At 39.2% G+C, this 18,320-nt stretch overlaps 5 protein-coding genes across 9 annotated transcripts; 3 read left to right on the plus strand and 2 right to left on the minus strand.

Moving 5' to 3' along the window:
• Positions 262–5,558, plus strand: LOC18776343 (probable alpha,alpha-trehalose-phosphate synthase [UDP-forming] 9). Of its 4 annotated transcripts, none has more exons than XM_020563561.1 (5): positions 262–646; positions 909–982; positions 2,238–4,314; positions 4,450–4,723; positions 4,818–5,558. In XM_020563561.1, the coding sequence occupies exons 3-5, from the start codon at positions 2,324–2,326 to the stop codon at positions 5,139–5,141; spliced, it is 2,589 nt and encodes an 862-aa protein (XP_020419150.1). In that variant the 5' UTR covers positions 262–646; positions 909–982; positions 2,238–2,323; the 3' UTR covers positions 5,142–5,558. The 4 variants fall into 4 exon arrangements, with proteins under 4 accessions (XP_020419150.1, XP_020419152.1, XP_020419151.1 ...); XM_020563563.1 differs by having other exon boundaries at positions 315–751; XM_020563562.1 differs by having other exon boundaries at positions 315–982.
• On the plus strand, positions 5,698–7,281 carry LOC18777707 (protein NUCLEAR FUSION DEFECTIVE 2). 2 transcript variants are annotated; one of them, XM_007209593.2, is made up of 3 exons: positions 5,698–5,956; positions 6,127–6,215; positions 6,562–7,281. In XM_007209593.2, exons 1-3 carry the CDS (start codon positions 5,894–5,896, stop codon positions 6,965–6,967), a joined length of 558 nt encoding a protein of 185 aa, XP_007209655.1. In that variant the 5' UTR covers positions 5,698–5,893; the 3' UTR covers positions 6,968–7,281. The 2 variants fall into 2 exon arrangements, with proteins under 2 accessions (XP_007209655.1, XP_020419155.1); XM_020563566.1 differs by having other exon boundaries at positions 5,778–5,956; positions 6,097–6,215.
• Positions 7,886–9,257, plus strand: LOC18776499. The gene has a single exon (XM_020563565.1). It carries the CDS (start codon positions 8,307–8,309, stop codon positions 8,925–8,927), a length of 621 nt encoding a protein of 206 aa, XP_020419154.1. The 5' UTR covers positions 7,886–8,306; the 3' UTR covers positions 8,928–9,257.
• Positions 8,974–16,626, minus strand: LOC18776512 (RNA-dependent RNA polymerase 2). Its single transcript, XM_007211250.2, has 4 exons — positions 14,408–16,626; positions 12,256–14,159; positions 10,589–10,739; positions 8,974–10,480 (listed from the first exon to the last, which is right to left on the minus strand). The coding sequence occupies exons 1-4, from the start codon at positions 14,939–14,941 to the stop codon at positions 9,713–9,715; spliced, it is 3,357 nt and encodes a 1,118-aa protein (XP_007211312.1). The 5' UTR covers positions 14,942–16,626; the 3' UTR covers positions 8,974–9,712.
• LOC18778116 (RING-H2 finger protein ATL46) lies at positions 15,428–17,322 on the minus strand. Its single transcript, XM_007209201.2, has one exon. The coding sequence runs from the start codon at positions 16,750–16,752 to the stop codon at positions 15,640–15,642; it is 1,113 nt and encodes a 370-aa protein (XP_007209263.1). The 5' UTR covers positions 16,753–17,322; the 3' UTR covers positions 15,428–15,639.

Here is an 18,320-nt window from a genome sequence, read left to right on the forward strand (position 1 = left end):
ATTATGGAACACAACTGTCCATTACCTTTTTTATTTCTAAAATAAAATAAATTTAAAAAAAAAAACTCCCAGCATGTGCAGAGAAGCTAGTATTTATTATGATTCAGATAAAGACGATATAACGTGTCAAATTTTCAAATGTATCACATAAGGTAGAGTAAGGGTAAGCATGAAATAAACTTGAAAAGGAAGTGCATCAGTGAAAGAAGAAAGGCACAGGACTATAACGTAAGACCAACCAGGAGTTGCAATCCTCTCTCTCTATATCTCTCTCTCCATACATATCTTCTTTTTTGACTTTCTACGCCTATAATCTGTCTCTCAAGACTCCATGAGCTTCCTTTGTTGAACGAAACTATTTTTAAAAAACAGAACAAACACTAAACCAAAACGGAGCCTCCATCCAAAATTCTTTTCCCGACATTTTCCACTTTCTTTCTTTCATATATATTTTTTTTATATTGGTCAGTTTCGAAACCATTAAAAACTCTCACAAATCTCACCGGTTTCAAACCTAACACACACCTCCTCGTCTCGGTCTCTTTCCCATATAAAAAATATCAAACACAGTCTTACATTCTTTCTTTCATTATATCCATATCCACCTCTGTCCCTGCACTCTCTCTCTCTCTTCCCGTCTCTCTCTGTAAGTTTGTTCACAGCTCTGAGCTGTGTTGTGGTTTTTCTTTTTTTTCTGGGTTGCTGAGAATTTAAGGGAAATCAATACTTGCGCTTTTTTGGGTTGTTGGAGGTTGACTTTATGATTCAGTTTCTGTGAAATGACACAGCTGTTTCTTATCTTTTCATTATTTTCTTTCTCAGAAACCAAACAGAGCTTTCGTTTCTGTTCTCTCTCTTTTTTTTTTTGGGTTTTGTTGAATGTCTAAATGTGCAAGGTATTTTCGCAGGAAATCTGTTCCGTACTGATATCAGATAGCTTCGGTAGAAGCTTTGTTGTTGGATCAATCTGACTTCATTTCAGGTTAACTTCTCTGTTTCTCTCTAAGTACTCATGGATATGCATAGAAAACTATATCTAGATAAAGATAAAATCTTGTGCTGAAAGGGTGTGTTTATGTAGCATGGTATATATTAAATCGATAAAAGTTTGAGTCTTTAAGGAGAATTATTATCAAGAAACTTCGTGACATAACTAAACTGAGAAAAACAGAGCGCTTGCTACAAAGATTGGAAAACAGAATAAGCTGCAGTGATAAGTAATGATTTTTTTTAATTAAAAAATATATATTAATTTTACCTCTTCTGGTTTGTTGCGTGAGGATATCAATAATGATCAAAGATAAGGACGAATCCCATGAATAGCCAGATCAGATATGCATTGCATTAATTGGAAATTATTCCTTGCGTCCGTTATGTCTATGCAGATAAGCTCATGTTTTTTTTTTTTTTTTTGGGTCTGAACAGATAAGTTCATGTTTGAAGTTGATATTTTTGGGGATAAAAATTAATTGCAAGTTTTATTGAGTTGGAGAATTAATTCCTTTCATATCATTGCTCCATGAATATATCTGGTGTTGAATTGAAATTTTGAGAAATCAATTTGAAGATCATTCTAATGGAGATTTTAGAAATGGCTTAGAATATAAGAATTAACGAAGCAGAATCTGCTCCCAAGTTAATAGCGAGGTATTAACTTTCATTTTTGTTACAATTTTTATCTTCCTTTCTTTACTAGTGTTTATTGTATGAAATTCGATTCTATTTTTCCGTGTCAGTAGGTTTAGCTGGTTATAAGGTATGCTTTGATCGCTCTATTACCTCTGATTACTGTAATCATGTCATCATCTTTGCAAGTTTACCCATAAGTATGAAGAAGCAGATGTAACTTCTCACCCAAGACAGAAAATTAAAACAAAAGAACAGCAAATTTTTGTTCTTTCTAAAATGAGCAGTAGTAGAAAAATATCGTAGTACTCGGAGCAAGTTAATAATGTACTTTTCGCGAAAATCAGATAGAAATTGTTATACTGAAGGACTGATAACTGTGAAAAAATGGTGTTGTGATTAGAAATCTGTTCAATCTGCTGTGCTTTTTGAATTTCTTTTGTTCTCCATACTATGCTCAATTGCCTGACGTGTAGTAGGGACGGGATCAGTTTCTTTACCAATGACTAAAATTTCTGTTCCATGATAATTAATTGAATGTCTGGTTCATGGCTTGCCATTATTTTGCATAGGGTACTTATAATTGTCTTTTTTTCCTGCCATTCCTATAGGTTCTTACTTCGCACAAGGTTCTTGGTTGTACATTATTTCGAACTCCGAGCCATTAACCTGGCACAGGAACGCCTAAGGTGTAATCATGTTCTCAAGATCTTGCATAAGTTTGTTGGAGTTGGCATCGGGGGAGATGTTGAATTTCCCTCAGACCCCTAGAGCCCTTACGAAGGTGATGACTCTTCAGGGAGTCATTCCTGATGCAAAAAATAGTGATGGGGTTAATAATGAAGGTGTAAATGTTCCCCCTTCTGAGATCTGTGAGAAGAAAATCATAGTGGCAAATTTTCTCCCTCTACATGCTCAGAAGGATACAAAATCGGGGAAATGGTGCTTCAGTTTTGACGAGGATGCAATTTTGTTTCCACTGAAAGATGGTTTCTCATCTGGTACTGTGGTTATATTTGTGGGGTCTCTGAAGGTTGACATTGAAGCAAGTGAACAAGAAGAAGTATCCCAGAAACTGCTGGAGGAATTTAATTGCGTGCCAACATTTCTTCCTTCTGAGCTTCAAAAGAAGTATTATCATGGGTTTTGTAAGCAGTATTTGTGGCCCCTCTTTCACTACATGCTGCCCATGTGCCCGGACCATAGCAATCGTTTTGACAGGCAACTTTGGCAGGCATATGTTTCTGCTAACAAGATATATGCTGATAAAGTTATGGAGGTGATCAATCCTGAAAATGATTATGTATGGGTTCATGACTATCACCTTATGATTCTTCCAACATTTTTGAGAAGGCGTTTTACACGAGTTAAGCTTGGGTTTTTCCTTCATAGTCCATTCCCCTCATCAGAAATCTACAGGACCCTGCCAGTCAGAGATGAAATTCTGAGAGCACTGCTAAATGTGGATTTGATTGGTTTTCATACATTTGATTATGCTCGCCACTTTCTATCTTGCTGCAGTAGAATGCTTGGCCTGGAATATGAATCTAAGCGGGGATACATTGGACTTGAATATTTTGGCCGCACAGTGTACATTAAAATTCTGCCTGTGGGGATACACATGGGTCGACTTGAATCTGCATTAAATCACCCCTCGTCTTCCGTGAAGGTCAAGGAGATTCAAGAACAGTTCAGAGGGAAAAAGATTATTCTTGGTGTTGATGACATGGACATATTTAAAGGGATCAGTATGAAGTTATTGGCCATGGAACAGCTTTTGCAGCAGCACCCGGAGTTCAGGGGCAAGGTAGTCCTGGTTCAAATTGTAAATCCTGCAAGAAGCACAGGGAAAGATGTTCAGGAAGCTAAAAAGGAAACATATTCAACGACCAGAAGGATAAATCAAGTCTTTGGTTTTCCAGGCTATGAACCAGTTGTTTTGATTGACCGTAGCGTTCCTTTTCATGAGAAGACTGCCTATTATTCTTTGGCAGAATGTTGCATTGTTAATGCTGTGAGGGATGGCATGAACCTAGTCCCTTACAAGTACATCATTTGTAGGCAGGGCACTCCAAATATGGATAAAGCTGTTGGATTTGCCTCTGATTCCCCTCGTACAAGTACACTTGTTGTCTCAGAGTTCATAGGTTGCTCACCATCTTTGAGTGGAGCAATCAGGGTGAACCCGTGGAATATTGAAGATGTAGCTGATGCACTCAATGTGGCCATAACAATGCCTGCTTTAGAAAAGCAATTGCGCCATGAGAAACATTATCGGTATGTTAGCTCTCATGATGTGGCTTACTGGTCCCGCAGTTTTATGCAGGATCTGGAGCGAGCGTGCAAAGATCACTACAGAAAACGTTGTTGGGGAATTGGTTTTGGTCTGAATTTTAGAATCTTGTCTCTTTCTCCAAGTTTTAGGAAGCTTTCCATTGACCATATCCTCTCTGCATACAAGAGGACAAATAGAAGGGCAATATTTTTGGATTATGACGGAACAATAGTGCCTGAATCTTCTATTGTTAAGACCCCAAGTCCTGAAGTCATTTCTATTTTGAAGAACCTTTGCAGCGACCCCAAGAACACTGTGTTTATAGTTAGCGGCAGGGGTCAAAACTCTCTCAGTGAATGGTTTGCTCAATGTGAGAATCTAGGTATAGCAGCAGAGCATGGATACTTCATAAGGTAAGTTCTCACATGTATAAATTAAGTTTCAAAACTATAGAGAATTATTTAAGAATTGTCCTTTGTTAGATTAGTTGTTTCCAGGTAAAAGTCTATACTTTCTTTTGATTCCACATTACTTTTATTTTCTCATAGATGGAGTAGCACGTCCAGTTGGGAAACCAGTTCCTCAGCCATAGATTTCGAATGGAAGCAAATTGCAGAACCTGTGATGAAGTTGTATACAGAGGCAACTGATGGCTCCTACATAGAGACCAAGGAGAGTGCCTTGGTATGGCACCATCTAGATGCTGATCCTGATTTTGGATCATGCCAGGCCATGGAGATGTTGGATCATCTTGAAAATGTCCTCGCCAATGAGCCTGTAGTTGTTAAAAGGGGCCAACATATTGTCGAAGTAAAACCACAGGTATTTTTATGTTCTCCTGTTTCTTCCCTCTCTTTTGCGATTATGTATTCTTCTTGTGGCCTAAGGGATGTCATTTGGCTTATTCACACTGCAGGGAGTTACTAAAGGATTAGTTGCGCAGAAAGTTCTTTCCATGATGATCAGTAAAGGGAACGCGCCCGATTTTGTGTTGTGCATTGGGGATGATAGATCAGATGAGGACATGTTTGAAAGCATATCAAGCACATCATATAATCCATCTCAACCTGTAGCTCCTGAGATCTTTGCATGCACTGTTGGCCAAAAACCCAGTAAAGCTAGGTACTACCTAGATGATACGGTGGATGTCATCACATTACTTAAAGGCCTGGCGGCTGATTCAAGTCTCAAGCCAAGGTGTAATTGGGAAATTCAAGCTCCTTTCGAGAATATCATGTGAACCGTGCGTAGGGTAGAGGAGCACATCAGTGTCGCTAGCTTGGATGGATGTTTTTCTTCTGATGATACAAGTATACAAAAAGCAATCAAAGATTAACTCTTGGAGTTTTCATACTAACTTATTTTTTGCATGGTGGAAAGCCAGACATGATGCTGCTCTGGTTATTTTCTTCCCGGAGAGGAAGACAATCACAAGCGATTACTGTGGATCTGGTGATGTCAATGGTTAATGTCTAGCAGTTTATGTGTTAGTGCCATGGATCCGAGGGGATTTACCTTCTTAGTTCACAGGTTAAATATTTTCTTTTTATCATGGGTAGTTTAAGAGATACAAGGGCATCATTGGTATGTAAATTTGAACTGGCTTTGTAGTTACGTGATACTTAATTCTTTTATGAAATCATAGTTCTTACTGCAATTTTCTCTGTTCCCATACTCCTTGCCATCTCAATGTCAATCAAAATTCCCAAAATTTTGATTTGTATGAGATGTTAGCATTTTAATAGCTTTAAAATTAATTTAAGATACTTAATCCTCAAGGTACAACCCCTCATGATAAAACTTTATTTTATACTGTTAGATTAGAATATTATTTTACTAAATTTAAAATTAAAAAACAAGGAAAAAAATTGACTTGTGGTCAATCTCCATCGAATCCCAGAGGAAAGGATAAGTCCATAGCTGCTGGGTTTTTACTTTGCAGAGTCACACTCCATTTCTCACACCAAAAGGAAAGACCGTAGAAAAGTGAAAATGGCTCGTCGTTGTTTCGCTCTGTTCACCATTTTCGTCTTCGCAATCGTTCCTCATATTCAGGTCTGCATCTAAACCTTAGACCTCTGTTTGTTACCCGAGAAAATACCTAGAAAATTAAATAGTTTGTCTGTTTCAAAATTCTTCTTTTTCCTCTGAATTTTTGGCAGCTAAATTTGAGTAACCAAGTGCTTTGCTTTCAGTGTATAGTTTACGCGGGTGGTTTTGTGCAGGGTATCGCGACCAATGATCAACGTGCGCAGATCTCCGTACGCTCATCGCCATTTGAAACAGCCCTCGCAACCCTTCAGAAGCAAATTGGGTAAAGTTCCTGTCTTTTCCACCCTTCATTTTTGTGTTTCGAATTTCGATTCTGGATCATTGACTCTGGTTTCTGAGAAAGTTTAGGAAAAAGAAAGGAAAACTTAGCACTGTTATCTCACCCTGCGTGACTAAACATGTACACATAGTTTGGATTTCTCTATCATTGATGGTTACTTTTGGACAATATTGACGAATAATCACTGCATTGAAACCAAACCAATAGCTTTAATGATCAAACTTGATTGCATTTCCAGGTATTTGTATATGTTTGATTGCGTGTGTGTGTTTGTTTGTTAGTGTTTGTGTGACACTGAAGAAATGGACTCTCTTTCTATGTTTTTCAGCTATAATTTCCAAAAACCTGGGCTCCTTCGCCGGTCAATGACCCATGCCTCCTTCTCTGAAGAGAATAACAGGGCTCTGAGCATTTTGGGCGCCAATGTCATAGAAACATCAGCCTCTCTACGACTGCTTGAAAAAGACCTTGATATTTCTGCAAAAGAATTGAACCGTCGTGTTTCAGAGATATCCAAAGTAGAATCTTCCTGTGCCGCTGACGGGTTGCGCTTGGGGTTGCATAAGGTGGTTAGAGTCTCTCCCAAGACTGATTCTTCCACCCCTTTGGTGGTTTGTGGGGCTTTCAGAGCAATCTTTGGCGCTATTGCTATTGATGTAGGGAAGTCCGATGATGCTGGAAGCTATTTCTGGGGTGTTCATGGCGGTCAAGTTGGCGGAGCTCTTGCAATGTAAGCGCAGCTCGCTCAATATCAGCTGTCAGAAGATATTATACTTAATAGTATTAAGCTGCTAGTTGTGGAATTGAGTTTAGTAGCAGTAACAGTATGTGCTTTGTTCTGCTGTTTGTTAAAATGGTTTAACACTCTGTGTTTTAGGTGCCCTTGTCCCTTACAATATTATGGTACTGTTAATTTCGTTTGTGTGATTGCTTGATCCAGGAAAGGGTGTTTCTTATCTCAGATGCTTATAAATTGTGCTATTTGTTTCCTCTTTACCATATCTTATGATCATATGTAACAGGTAGTCAGCTTTGTTTGAGATTTGTTTACTGGGATTGATTACCTACCTCTCCTTCATTCCGTTTGAAATGTTGGTGTTTTATATCTAGAGAAGATGCGGGAAATGAAAACCGTACTGATTCTTTAATTCCCCCGGATGTTATATTCTTCCTTGTTATGTGTTGCCATTTTCTTTGGCATAACTGAATCTGCATTTTACAATTTCTGAACTTGAGAAAAAATGGGTTGTTAGAAAGCAGAAAATGCTAACTTGTAATGGAAATGCACTTGTTCTGACCTTGTATTACTTGATCCACTATCTGGGACCCGAATATATTGGACACAGATGAGCTAAGATCAACTTGGTTTGAGCTTTTCTTGACCAATGTTGACTGGTGAGGAGTCTGGCCATATGCCATGCAGCAATTCTTCTTCAAACTCTTTTCTTTCTACTGATGCCTTTGACCCTTATGGCTTTTTGTTTCCTTCTCTTTGTAGCTTATTTGCAAAATGTCAACACTGGTTTGGTCTTAGTTCTTTTCTTTCCATTTTTTTTTTCGGCAGATTAATATTAGGTTAGGAAGCTTGAGTGATGTCATTTTCAGTTTTGGGGTGTGGGGTCAATGTGATTGCATTGGTCCTAATACGGGGAAAATATTCTCCTCCTTGTAGAAAAACATAAATCTCAATCAATTTGGTAGGTGCCAACGTAAAACTTCTCAAACAAGTTCAACTCCAATTAAAAAAACTATAAAATAAAATAAAAATAAAAATAAAAGAGAGAAAAGAAGGAAACAATAATGTAGATAATGGCGGAGTGATTAGGCGAGATCGGCGCTGGCGTTGATTCCTTAATCACCATCCATTAGGTTTCTGATCGATCCCACCTAAGCATTGGGCCCCACTGGCCCCCCACCCACACACCAGACCAAACGTCACCTACAAGTTACAACGGCCTAATTCCCAAACGCTGCCTCTAATTTTGGGAATTTTTTTTTCTCCATTTTCTCAATTATAAGGCAAAACCGGAACCACTAAAAAACGACAAGTCGTTCTCGATACAGATAGTCAGAATGGTCACCGCCAATTGCCGGTCACTTGATATGTTTCCGTTACAAACTTCCATTTCTTCTCTTACCATCTTTATAAAACACACACGCACACCGTTTTACAGAGAGAGACGCAATTGCTCAATTGGGGGTTTTCCTCAGCCTCCTCTCTCTCTTTTCCTCTTGTCGTCTGTACAAGTCCATATGGCCATGGAAGACGTTGACTTGGAGTCAATAGGCCACGGAAGAACCAGTTCGCGCTGCTGCTTCTGTATCCCGGCGTCGTCGGCCTGGTGGGAGCGGATGCGAGCGAACCAAAACAACGACAGCTGGTGGTCCCGAGGCTTCAAAGCCTTCTACAAGCTTCGAGAGTGGTCCGAAATCGTCGCCGGCCCAAGGTGGAAGACTTTCATTCGCCGATTCAACCGGAATAGAAGCGGAGGCGGCGGCAGCTCCGGTGCTGGGCGGCACCACGGGAAATTCCAATACGACCCGTTGAGTTATGCTCTGAACTTCGACGAAGGCAAGGAGGACGAAGACGACGAAGTCGGCGGATTTCGCGATTTCTCGACCCGGTTCGCCTCGCTTCCTCCGGTCAGGTCCGGGTTACCAGAATCAAGTAAAGACGTGGCGGTGTACGGGTGAGTGAGAATGCGCATGGAGGTGTTGTGAGCATTTGATTGCTGGAATGGCCACTCAATGAGCTGGCTGGATGGTGGAAGGTTGACCGAGACGTATGACGTGGCGCCGTCAGTTTTCCTTTATTTATTTATTTATTTTTGTTTGGTTGTCGATAATGTCGTTGTAGTAATTTAGATAATTTTTTAATGTTTTAATTTTGTTTTTGATGGTGGTGGGTGTACAAATTGTCAAATACTATGAAGATAATGGACCAATGATGATGATTGAAAGAGGATGAGGATAAGCATGCGTGTATGTTTCTTCAGTAAGGAGTATGGACTAGTGATTAATAAATTTACTTATTTATTATTTGCTCGCAATTTTATTACAAGACAAATTTTGGCTGGGATGTAGTTGTAACGTCGTTTTCTTAAACAATTAAAACTAATTGTAAACTAGATTGCAGTGAAATTATTTCATAATTTTGGGACCCTTGTAGTGGGACCTAGGATTATTCTAGTCTTGTCAACAAGGAAACAGTTGCTTAATATATTGGCGACTCTAGGCCGTTAATATTTATTGGCGACTCTAAGCCGTTAATGCATATCCCGACTACCCTTCGCATTGATCCATATTTGAAAATGAAAAAGTTTATACGGTTACAGGACACCTACTATTACTAATAATGATGGGAGAAACTAGACTAAAATGGTACAAACACATAGACGTACAACATAAGCCGCTAGATGGCGCACCTATAACCACAGAAAAACCCTGTTTAAGTACATGGTGCTCTGCTCTATACGTGTCTATATGTCCTTTCTTGGATTATTCAAAGCTTTTATGTTGAGTAAAATATCACCTACAATCCATGGAAAGCTCAAGCAATTCATGTCTTGTTGGAAATACGATGGATGATAAGTGACATGATACCATGCTGAGGCCATTCTCTGATGCTCACTAACTGGGCAGCTGCTTTCAAACAATCCTTTTGCTTCTTTTTGTAGGTTCTTGAGTGACAGTGATATCCGATCCTTCATATCTCCATATCTCCTGTTATCGCGTTGCAGATATGCTGCACGATTTCGCAGATTACCTGTCAGTATTTCATCCTCGGTCACTGCCCCATAATAGTTCATCATCGTCCTCATCTTCTCTATGTACATGTCTCTATGACCTTTTGCAACTTCAAGAACCGACTCGAGACCATCCACTTCAAGGTCCTGATCGTAAGCTGCTTCAGCAATCTGCTCTGACCAAACCAAGTTTGTTTTTTCTTGCAACACTGAGCCAACGACTGCACGGTAGAGTTTTCCTAGTGCCCCATTTGAGATGTACATGGGTTTGTCCACCCGTTCCATGAAATCTGGAAATTCTTTAGGTTTTAAGGTCCGGGACATTTCGGCAGGTGCACCAGTTTTTGCAAAGTCGACGGCCATGGAGTGCAGGTCTGCCAACTGCAGGCATTTTGGATTCAAAGCTTTGTCTGGTTCATGGTCAGCGTGAACTAGATGTGCAGTAGAGATGGCACCCAAATTATCATTTATCATGTAATCAACAAAAAACTTTTGAATTTCCTGCATATTCAAGAATGGTTAGACAGAAACGACAATTAGATTGGCAATGTATTTTGAAGTTCATATTCAATGCCATATGGAGACTGTTTACTCAATTTTGGAATTTACCTCTAAGGTCACAGTGTGATCCATTATACGAGGTCTCCGTGCAGAGTAGTCCATGGGAGGTACAGTATGAGAAGGGACCAGATCTTTATCCCAACTTATGAAAAACAAGTCCCCATCAAGATCACCCCCAGAGCATTCATTTGGATGAGGCCTGCGAAAAGTTTCCCAACCACATTTACTATATAATTAAACACTATGGACCATTTTACAATATATTGCTTTAACAACATCCAGTTCAATTGATTTGAGCTGAGGAATCAAACAATCTTAGGAAGTTACACAGATTGAATGAAAGCATGAAAGTATAAATGTAAGACCAATCTGCCAGAAAGAACCAGATCAAACACATATATGTCGTTTTATCCTAAAGCCCAGTTCTCCTGATGCATTACCCAAAGACCAGCTTACCCAGGAACTTCACTTCCACTTACACATAAAAAATATAAAATCAAATAAGCTAACCATTTCTCAGAATCAGATGCTGTGTTTCACCTAATAATGATGAGGACGACAGTGACGAATGGAATGAAGATAATTGTGTACTAATATTTCCATATTAAATGAAATATCTGAAAATGTGCACAAATGTTTAATAAAAGATATTTACAACTATTCGGCCACCTTAAATTTTTAATACCTTAACATATCTGGATAAAATTTATGTCTAAAATATTGAAAGTATCTCGATATTTTGCTGATAATTTCTTTATCTACCAGAGATGATATATTAGTGTTAATATGATGATTTTGGTTTTTGGAGTAATAACCTGCTGCAAGCATTGCAGCAACATTGTGCATGCCTGCTGTGTGCACCAGCAGATGCACATAAAAATGGGCTTACTTGAGGGGCTGGGGGTTCGAACCCCAGGCCATCCAAGGAGGCAACGGCCACTCTGACTAACCTGTCTTTTGTTTGCAAAGCTATTTATTATACTTAATAACTAAAAAGTAAACTTGCAGCTAAAAGTTATATGCATGTGCTATAAATAAATGACTGTTAAAATGCTTAATCTTCTCCGGTGTTACTTATTTTTCGATATTGTTGTAATTACTTAGCATATAAATATTACTAGTTTGTAAATAAGCAATTTGTATCACAAAAACTATGAATGATTATTTGATTGGCCAGGAATTGATTGCATTACGTAATTTTATACACTTTTCAATGCATGAGTTGTGATACATGTACGATTAAGCATTTGAAGAACTCTATGTGGTACTAAGTTAATCGTGTAATGTACCATACAGGTATTCCAAACTGTTATGTTCAGTTAGATTTCAATGACTACTTAATCGTTTTCAGACAATAATGTCTGTCCAGGCATACTGCATTCCTCCTAAACAATATAATCCAATTATTCACACAAGTTCAAACTGAGTTTTTAGTCAAATATAATAGATAATCGATTGAATAAACATCTCAAAAAATTTGCGCTTTCCTTAATAGTTTCCATCATTTCTCTCAGAATATCACCGATGTCGATATTTTCATGTTTTCCACCTCTTGTCCACATGATATTTAATACATTGGATAAAATTAGAAAGAGTGAATTATACATGGAAAGGAAAACAAAAGCAATAATTAGGTCACAAGCATACCATAATTAGTGAAACAATAATCGATAATCTTCAAGATGAAACAAATGCATTAATAGTGTTATGTATACCTTTCTCCTTTTTGGGGAAATATAAGGCAATCCACCATATTCTTCTCCTCGAGTACCACATCATAGACAGCGTCAAGTACCCTGACGTCTCCTGGGTGAAGACAAGGATTTTTTGTGACAACCACCTTCCCTGTTACTACTAATGTTGTCTCATCCACCTTCTGGAAGAAACTCTGATCCCCCATTTCTTGCTCTGCTTTTGTCATGGTTATTCGAACATAAACTTGACCATAATCTAGATTTCCAGTTTCATCCAAGCACCCAACCAGGACCCGGCCTTTTGGGACAAATATTCGGCATCTACTTTTTAAATCAGACAAGTGGTTCTCATAATATGCTTGAAGCATCATTGAGAGGTAAGGTTCCGCATTTGGCTCATAACCATGAAGTAACATCTTTACAAGAGTATTTTTGGAATCAGCCCCGTTCAATCTCTCAAAGACATTCAATGCCGCGCCTCTTTCTGTCCGCATTTTCCCCAGAAGACGCAATTGTTCCTCTTGCAATGCCTCAAATGTTTCATCCTTTACCCCTAAGGTAGACAAGAGGGAAATAATCTCTCGATTCAGATAGCAGGGCATGGCATCACTCCATTTGGTGACATTAAGCATTCTATTTTTTGATTCAAATTTGAGCATACTGCTACGCAAAGATAGCTTCCGAAAGGATCTACAGTCAACAGCTATCACCCCTTTATATCCACCATATCGAATCTGAAATGCTGAAGGAGTTTGATCCAAACCACACTTCTGAGCAACTTTCCTGGCAAAAGATAGAGAAATCTTTCCAATACCATCTGAGAAGCAGTAAGTTACACCATCCGAAGAAGTCTCAACATCAGGAATAATCTCTACATCTTGTGCAGGAACAACAAGAGTTTGGGTAGAAGAACTGAACAGTTGACCCATCCTAGCTGCACATTTAGATATACTGCGGATCTTGCTGAAGCAGCCCATCCATTCTCTAATATCTTCTGCTTTTACATTGTCATTAGAAGAAAACATCCAAACAGAACTTGATCGAAGTTGACTAGCCGAGAAAGCCAGAAACTCAAATCTTTTTTCTCCTATAACAATCCCATCTCGAAGAATAGACAACATCCGATGATATATTCCAGTTCTATGGGGTTTTGCAAAAATACCTTGCTGTATACTTGTGGATATAGCATTTGCAGGAAGCTTACTCCAATCTTCATCAACAAATGTAACTCTCATAAAATCCGAAGCATAGGCTGCAAAATTCTTTACAACATAGTTTGATTTTTCAAGCTCAGGACCTAAGCAACAAATCTTTGATGGGGTAATTAAGACTCTATGACAACTCATTACATTATGTTCCATTAATCTTTTATAGGGTGAGGGACGACTCTTATGGTTTCTTTCTAAGACATGTAATTGCATCTTTAAGAATGATAGAGGGTCATAACAAGTGGTCTTGCGCTTGTGCAGCTTCTCAAGAAGCACATTAGTAGTGTCGACGCTTAAACCACTAAGGAACTCAATCAGATCAGAGTCTGTTGCTGCAAGACTAATCTTTTGGGAATGAACAAGTGCATTGAGCTGGAAAAGGATCTCATATGGTAACTTTGAATCTGATCTGCACTTCACAAGTGGAACTGTCTCAGATGGCGAACAGTATTTTTCACCATTATCTAAAATGAGATCCACCACATCATTATCTTTATAGTATGGGAAGCATTCAAATACATCTGAGACAGAAAACTCCTCCTCAATCTCCCAACAGAATGAAGTAGAATACCCGATAGATTTCATATCCGAAAAATCGGTAGTTCGTACCCAGAGGAAATCGAAATCATCCTTGCATACGTGATACCGATCAGTGCTAAATCTGGCAGCTACATTAGGTCCAGAAATTTTACGAAAGATCCTCGGACCAAACTTGAGCTGAGAAATTCAAAATGTTTTGTGTTTACATATTATCCGAATCACACTAATACCAGTAACTCTTAAACAAACCATACAAAAGCAGCAATCTTGCAACATAAAAAAAAAAAAAAAAACTAAAGACTTCAACTTTCTCTCATTGTAAACAAAAAAAACCCAAAAGAAACAAACAGCAGGAATCACATTCACATTCCTTAAGAATTCTACAAACCCAGATGAGAGAGAGAGAGGGAGGAAGAAACAGTTACCTTCAAGAGAAGGGCATTCACTTTCTCTCCACCCAAACGGCACCCGAACGACTCCATAATATTCTCAAATGCAATCTCCAGTTTATAACACTCGTCTCTCAGCCAGACCCAGAACTCGACCCGCTTCCTCTCGGGCATGACCCAAGCTCTCACGCCCTCCCAAGACTCCAACATGCTCATGCAGTCGCCCTTTACCATAAAACCCGCATGCAAAACGGTGCCGTTCAGTCGGCGTTTTGGGTCCACCGGCCGTTGGATGATGTCGTCGTAGGTCTCGGAAAGTCTGAGGCTTTCGGACTTGAAGACGAGGCCGTTCTGAAGGGAAAGAGAGTATGCTTCTGATTTGGCCTCAAGGGTCGTGAACTGGACGCGACCGAAGCCTCGTGACTTCCAGTTCTTGTGATCGCTGATGATTTCGACGGCGAAGACTGAGTCAGTCCCGAGTTTTGACTGGAGGAAGCTTAGGAGCTCTTTGGCTGTCACTGTTTGGGGAATGTTCGAGACTCGGACAGTCGGTCTCTCTGCCAGCGCCATTTTCAGAGAGAGAGAGAGAGAGAGAGAGAGAGAGAGAGAGACTGTCAGACTGAGACAGTGTCTGTGATGGAGAAAGTAGAGTGAAAAAGGAAGAGGAAAGGAGAGGGAGGAAGAAAAGAAAACGACGACCCGTTTATGGCGAGGAACCTAAAAACCAACTGGGTTTCCAAGTCCAAGGTCATCTTTTGTTTTGGTGCTATGAGAGGCCCAAACAAACTAAAAGCAAGCACCTTTAGCCCAAACCCAAATTTGAATCATATATGGTGAGCCCATTATTGTTTCCCAAAAAGCTAGTTTGCTGCCATCTTCGGCTAGTTTTCTTCTCGTGATCTTTTGATAAAGTGCTTTGTTCATCACGATGAGATTGCTGCATAATGAAGGAAAGTACTAAAAGGCTCTGATTATTTGTCCCTTCCTTGTGTTTGATACTGTGATCTTTTCTGCGTGTTTCTTGCTTATGAAGAACCCAAAGTAAACGGCTCTTGCTTTCAAAAAGAAACGCTTATGTGGGTTTAGTTTTTAGATCATAATTCCCATTTTCTTTATCTGGTCTGGACATTGCTGGACATAGCTCTTGCTAAATTGAACTTACAAGTAATTAAGCATCCGTATGTACAATGAAAAAGAAAGTAAAAGGCATAACTTCTAAGCTTAATTTTCAGTCATACATAACATACACTAATTATACAGCTCATGTTTCATCTGATTGGAGAACTTAATCTAAAAGGAGGTACACCAGTATGAGCATTCGAAGAACCTGGGAATCGGTTTTTCGAGGACCAAAGCCAGATCTTTGAAACAGAGAAGCTCTCACCCTTATGCCGGCCACTGATTTTCTTCCCCTCCAGATTCCCATTAACTGTGAAGTTCCCATTATGAACTCCCTCTTTGACAAGCTTGGCATCACTATCTCCACTACAATCATGGGACAAGGCCACTTGCAGATTTGAGTCACCAACCACATATTGATATGTACCCATTGAGTAACATCTCCTAGCATCCAAATTACAGCTACTGGTTTCTCCCACTCTCCCTCCACTTTCTACTCCTTCATTTAAGCTTCTGAACTTTCCAAGTCTTACAGAAAAGACCCTCTTTTCCCCAGCAGCTTCCTCCATAGTCAAATGTTTCTGACCACTTGAACACATGTTCTCTCCCTCACTAACGAACCTATTTGACATTTCCCTAGCATCATCAAAATTGAACACTGGATTTTCCAAGAAAAACCCAGAGCTCAAAAGGGTCCCTCTACAAAGGGGGCATGTTGAATTTGAGAGGAGCCAAGTGTCAATACAATCAATGTGAAAAGCATGACCACAATTAGGGAGCAATCTCAGCTTGTCCTGGTCAGAAAATTCACAGAGACAAACAGCACAATCAAATGGCTCTTTTGAACCAATAATGTCTTTGCAGTAGAACACAGGTAGAGAATCTATGGCAGTTTGATCTAGGCCCGCGTCATGTAACCGAAAGAGCTGTTGAAGCTGCCTTTGAATAGCACGAGACCCAGAGGTTTCTGGGTATCTATTGGATTGAAAGATTGAGGAAGATGACCTCTTTATGAGAAATCTTACAAGCAAATGAACAAGGCCAGAGATGAAAAAGATAACAGCTAGAATTACTATAACCAAAAGAAGTACTGGGCTGATATTGCTAAGAGATGATGATGATGATGATGATGATGATGATGATGAAGAAGGGGACAATTCCTGTCCATTGTTAACGCTAACAGAAGGAACTGAAAATGAGGAAGGTGGTGGGTATACCAAATTACCATCTTTCTGGTTCAACCCACAGAGAATTCTAGACATTTTAGGAGATGGGTATTGCTCAAAAGCAACTATTTTTACCAGGTTTTCTCAGATTTAGACACTAAATTCCTCAACAAAGTGCACAATTTTAGAAGACACTCTAAACTTGCTTTGAGAATACAACAGAAGAAAGGGTGAGCAAGCTAAAATGCAGAATTAAGAATGTAATGCTAAGGTGAGAAACCTAATCAGATTAAGTACTCGTATATGTGAACAAAAAGATTTTCCTTCTGGAAAATTGAGATATTAAAAATGGGTTCTTGAAGAATCATGTAGCTGGTAAAATTGCAAAGGACCTACCTTTAGATATGGAGGGTGCGAATGGAACCATAGCTAGAATTGGAGGAGACCGTCCGGTTTGAATTCTTTCTGCACCACAGAAGAAGTAGCAGAAGAAAGATTTTTAATTCTGTTTGTGCTTTGATATATACAGAAGGGTAAGGGTAGCTTATAGACTGGAAGAAACAACTGCGAACTGTGAAGACTGGAGAGTGAGAGAAGGCCAAGGGGAGTTCTTTTGAGCCCATTGCAATAACAAAAAGACCCTCCAATTTGAACTATTTTAATGGGCCCAGAGCAAGCAGTTTTGCAGAAGGCACACATTGCTGAGGTGATGAGGGATCACAATCACAGCTTTTGTCATCAACTATAAATGTAGTGTACCAAACCAGACAAGCCTAAAAAACTAAGTTATGTGGGATTAGACGTATGTCACAAATCTAATTAAAAATTGAAAAGCTGGAGGAGGGCCACCACCCAGTTTTGATTGTCCAAAGTGGTCAGTGTGACTTATTTTTCATCAAAACAAGTAAACAAAATGATCATCTTGCAATGATGATATATCCTATGCTCACTCCCTGCTAATCAGGCAATTTCCCATCAATCCTGGCAATTTTCCAGATTAATGGTCAAGTGGGTAAGTGGCAGAATTGGTAGAAAGTTATGTGTCCATTGCAAATCTCCCAACCTACCCTACTGTATTTTGGGTCTGAGCCAGACTGAGTGACCAAACCAAACAAGCTTTGGATCTGATGACAGAAAAAGAAATCGCAAAGGGGCGGACAAAAGCAGATGGTAGGGTCACATTTGCTTTTCCTTGCACGTATAGCACCAAATCGTATCCATAATTGCACCCACTAAACACAGGTGATTATAACTAATCATGTTTTTTGGTATTTCTCCAAGGGTTTGACAATTCTGCCTGACGTTAGTTGATAACTAACCAGCAAACCAGTCAGAGAGTTTTGTTGTGCATTATGATGATAATGTTCAAAACCATGGCGAACCTTTCATCTATGTCAAAGTCATTCATCCTCTGTGACAAGTTTTATTCTTTTAATTTCTTTATGTTCACTGTTTTTGGTCATCCATGACTATAGGAGTGGCCCAATTGCATAATTATACGACACATTTTCAGACGTTTTTGGACTCCCTGTGGATATCGAATCAGTCCATTTTGTTTTATTTTGAAAGCAAATGCTGTGAGTATGACTAAACCAACAAGGCCATGTTCTTGTTGAGAAAGTGATAATTTAATTTAAAATAAGATGTCTTTTCTTAATTGTCAT

The sequence above is a fragment of the Prunus persica genome, chromosome G5 (genome assembly GCF_000346465.2).
Source record: "Prunus persica cultivar Lovell chromosome G5, Prunus_persica_NCBIv2, whole genome shotgun sequence".
In the NCBI taxonomy this organism is placed as follows: Eukaryota; Viridiplantae; Streptophyta; class Magnoliopsida; order Rosales; family Rosaceae; genus Prunus; species Prunus persica.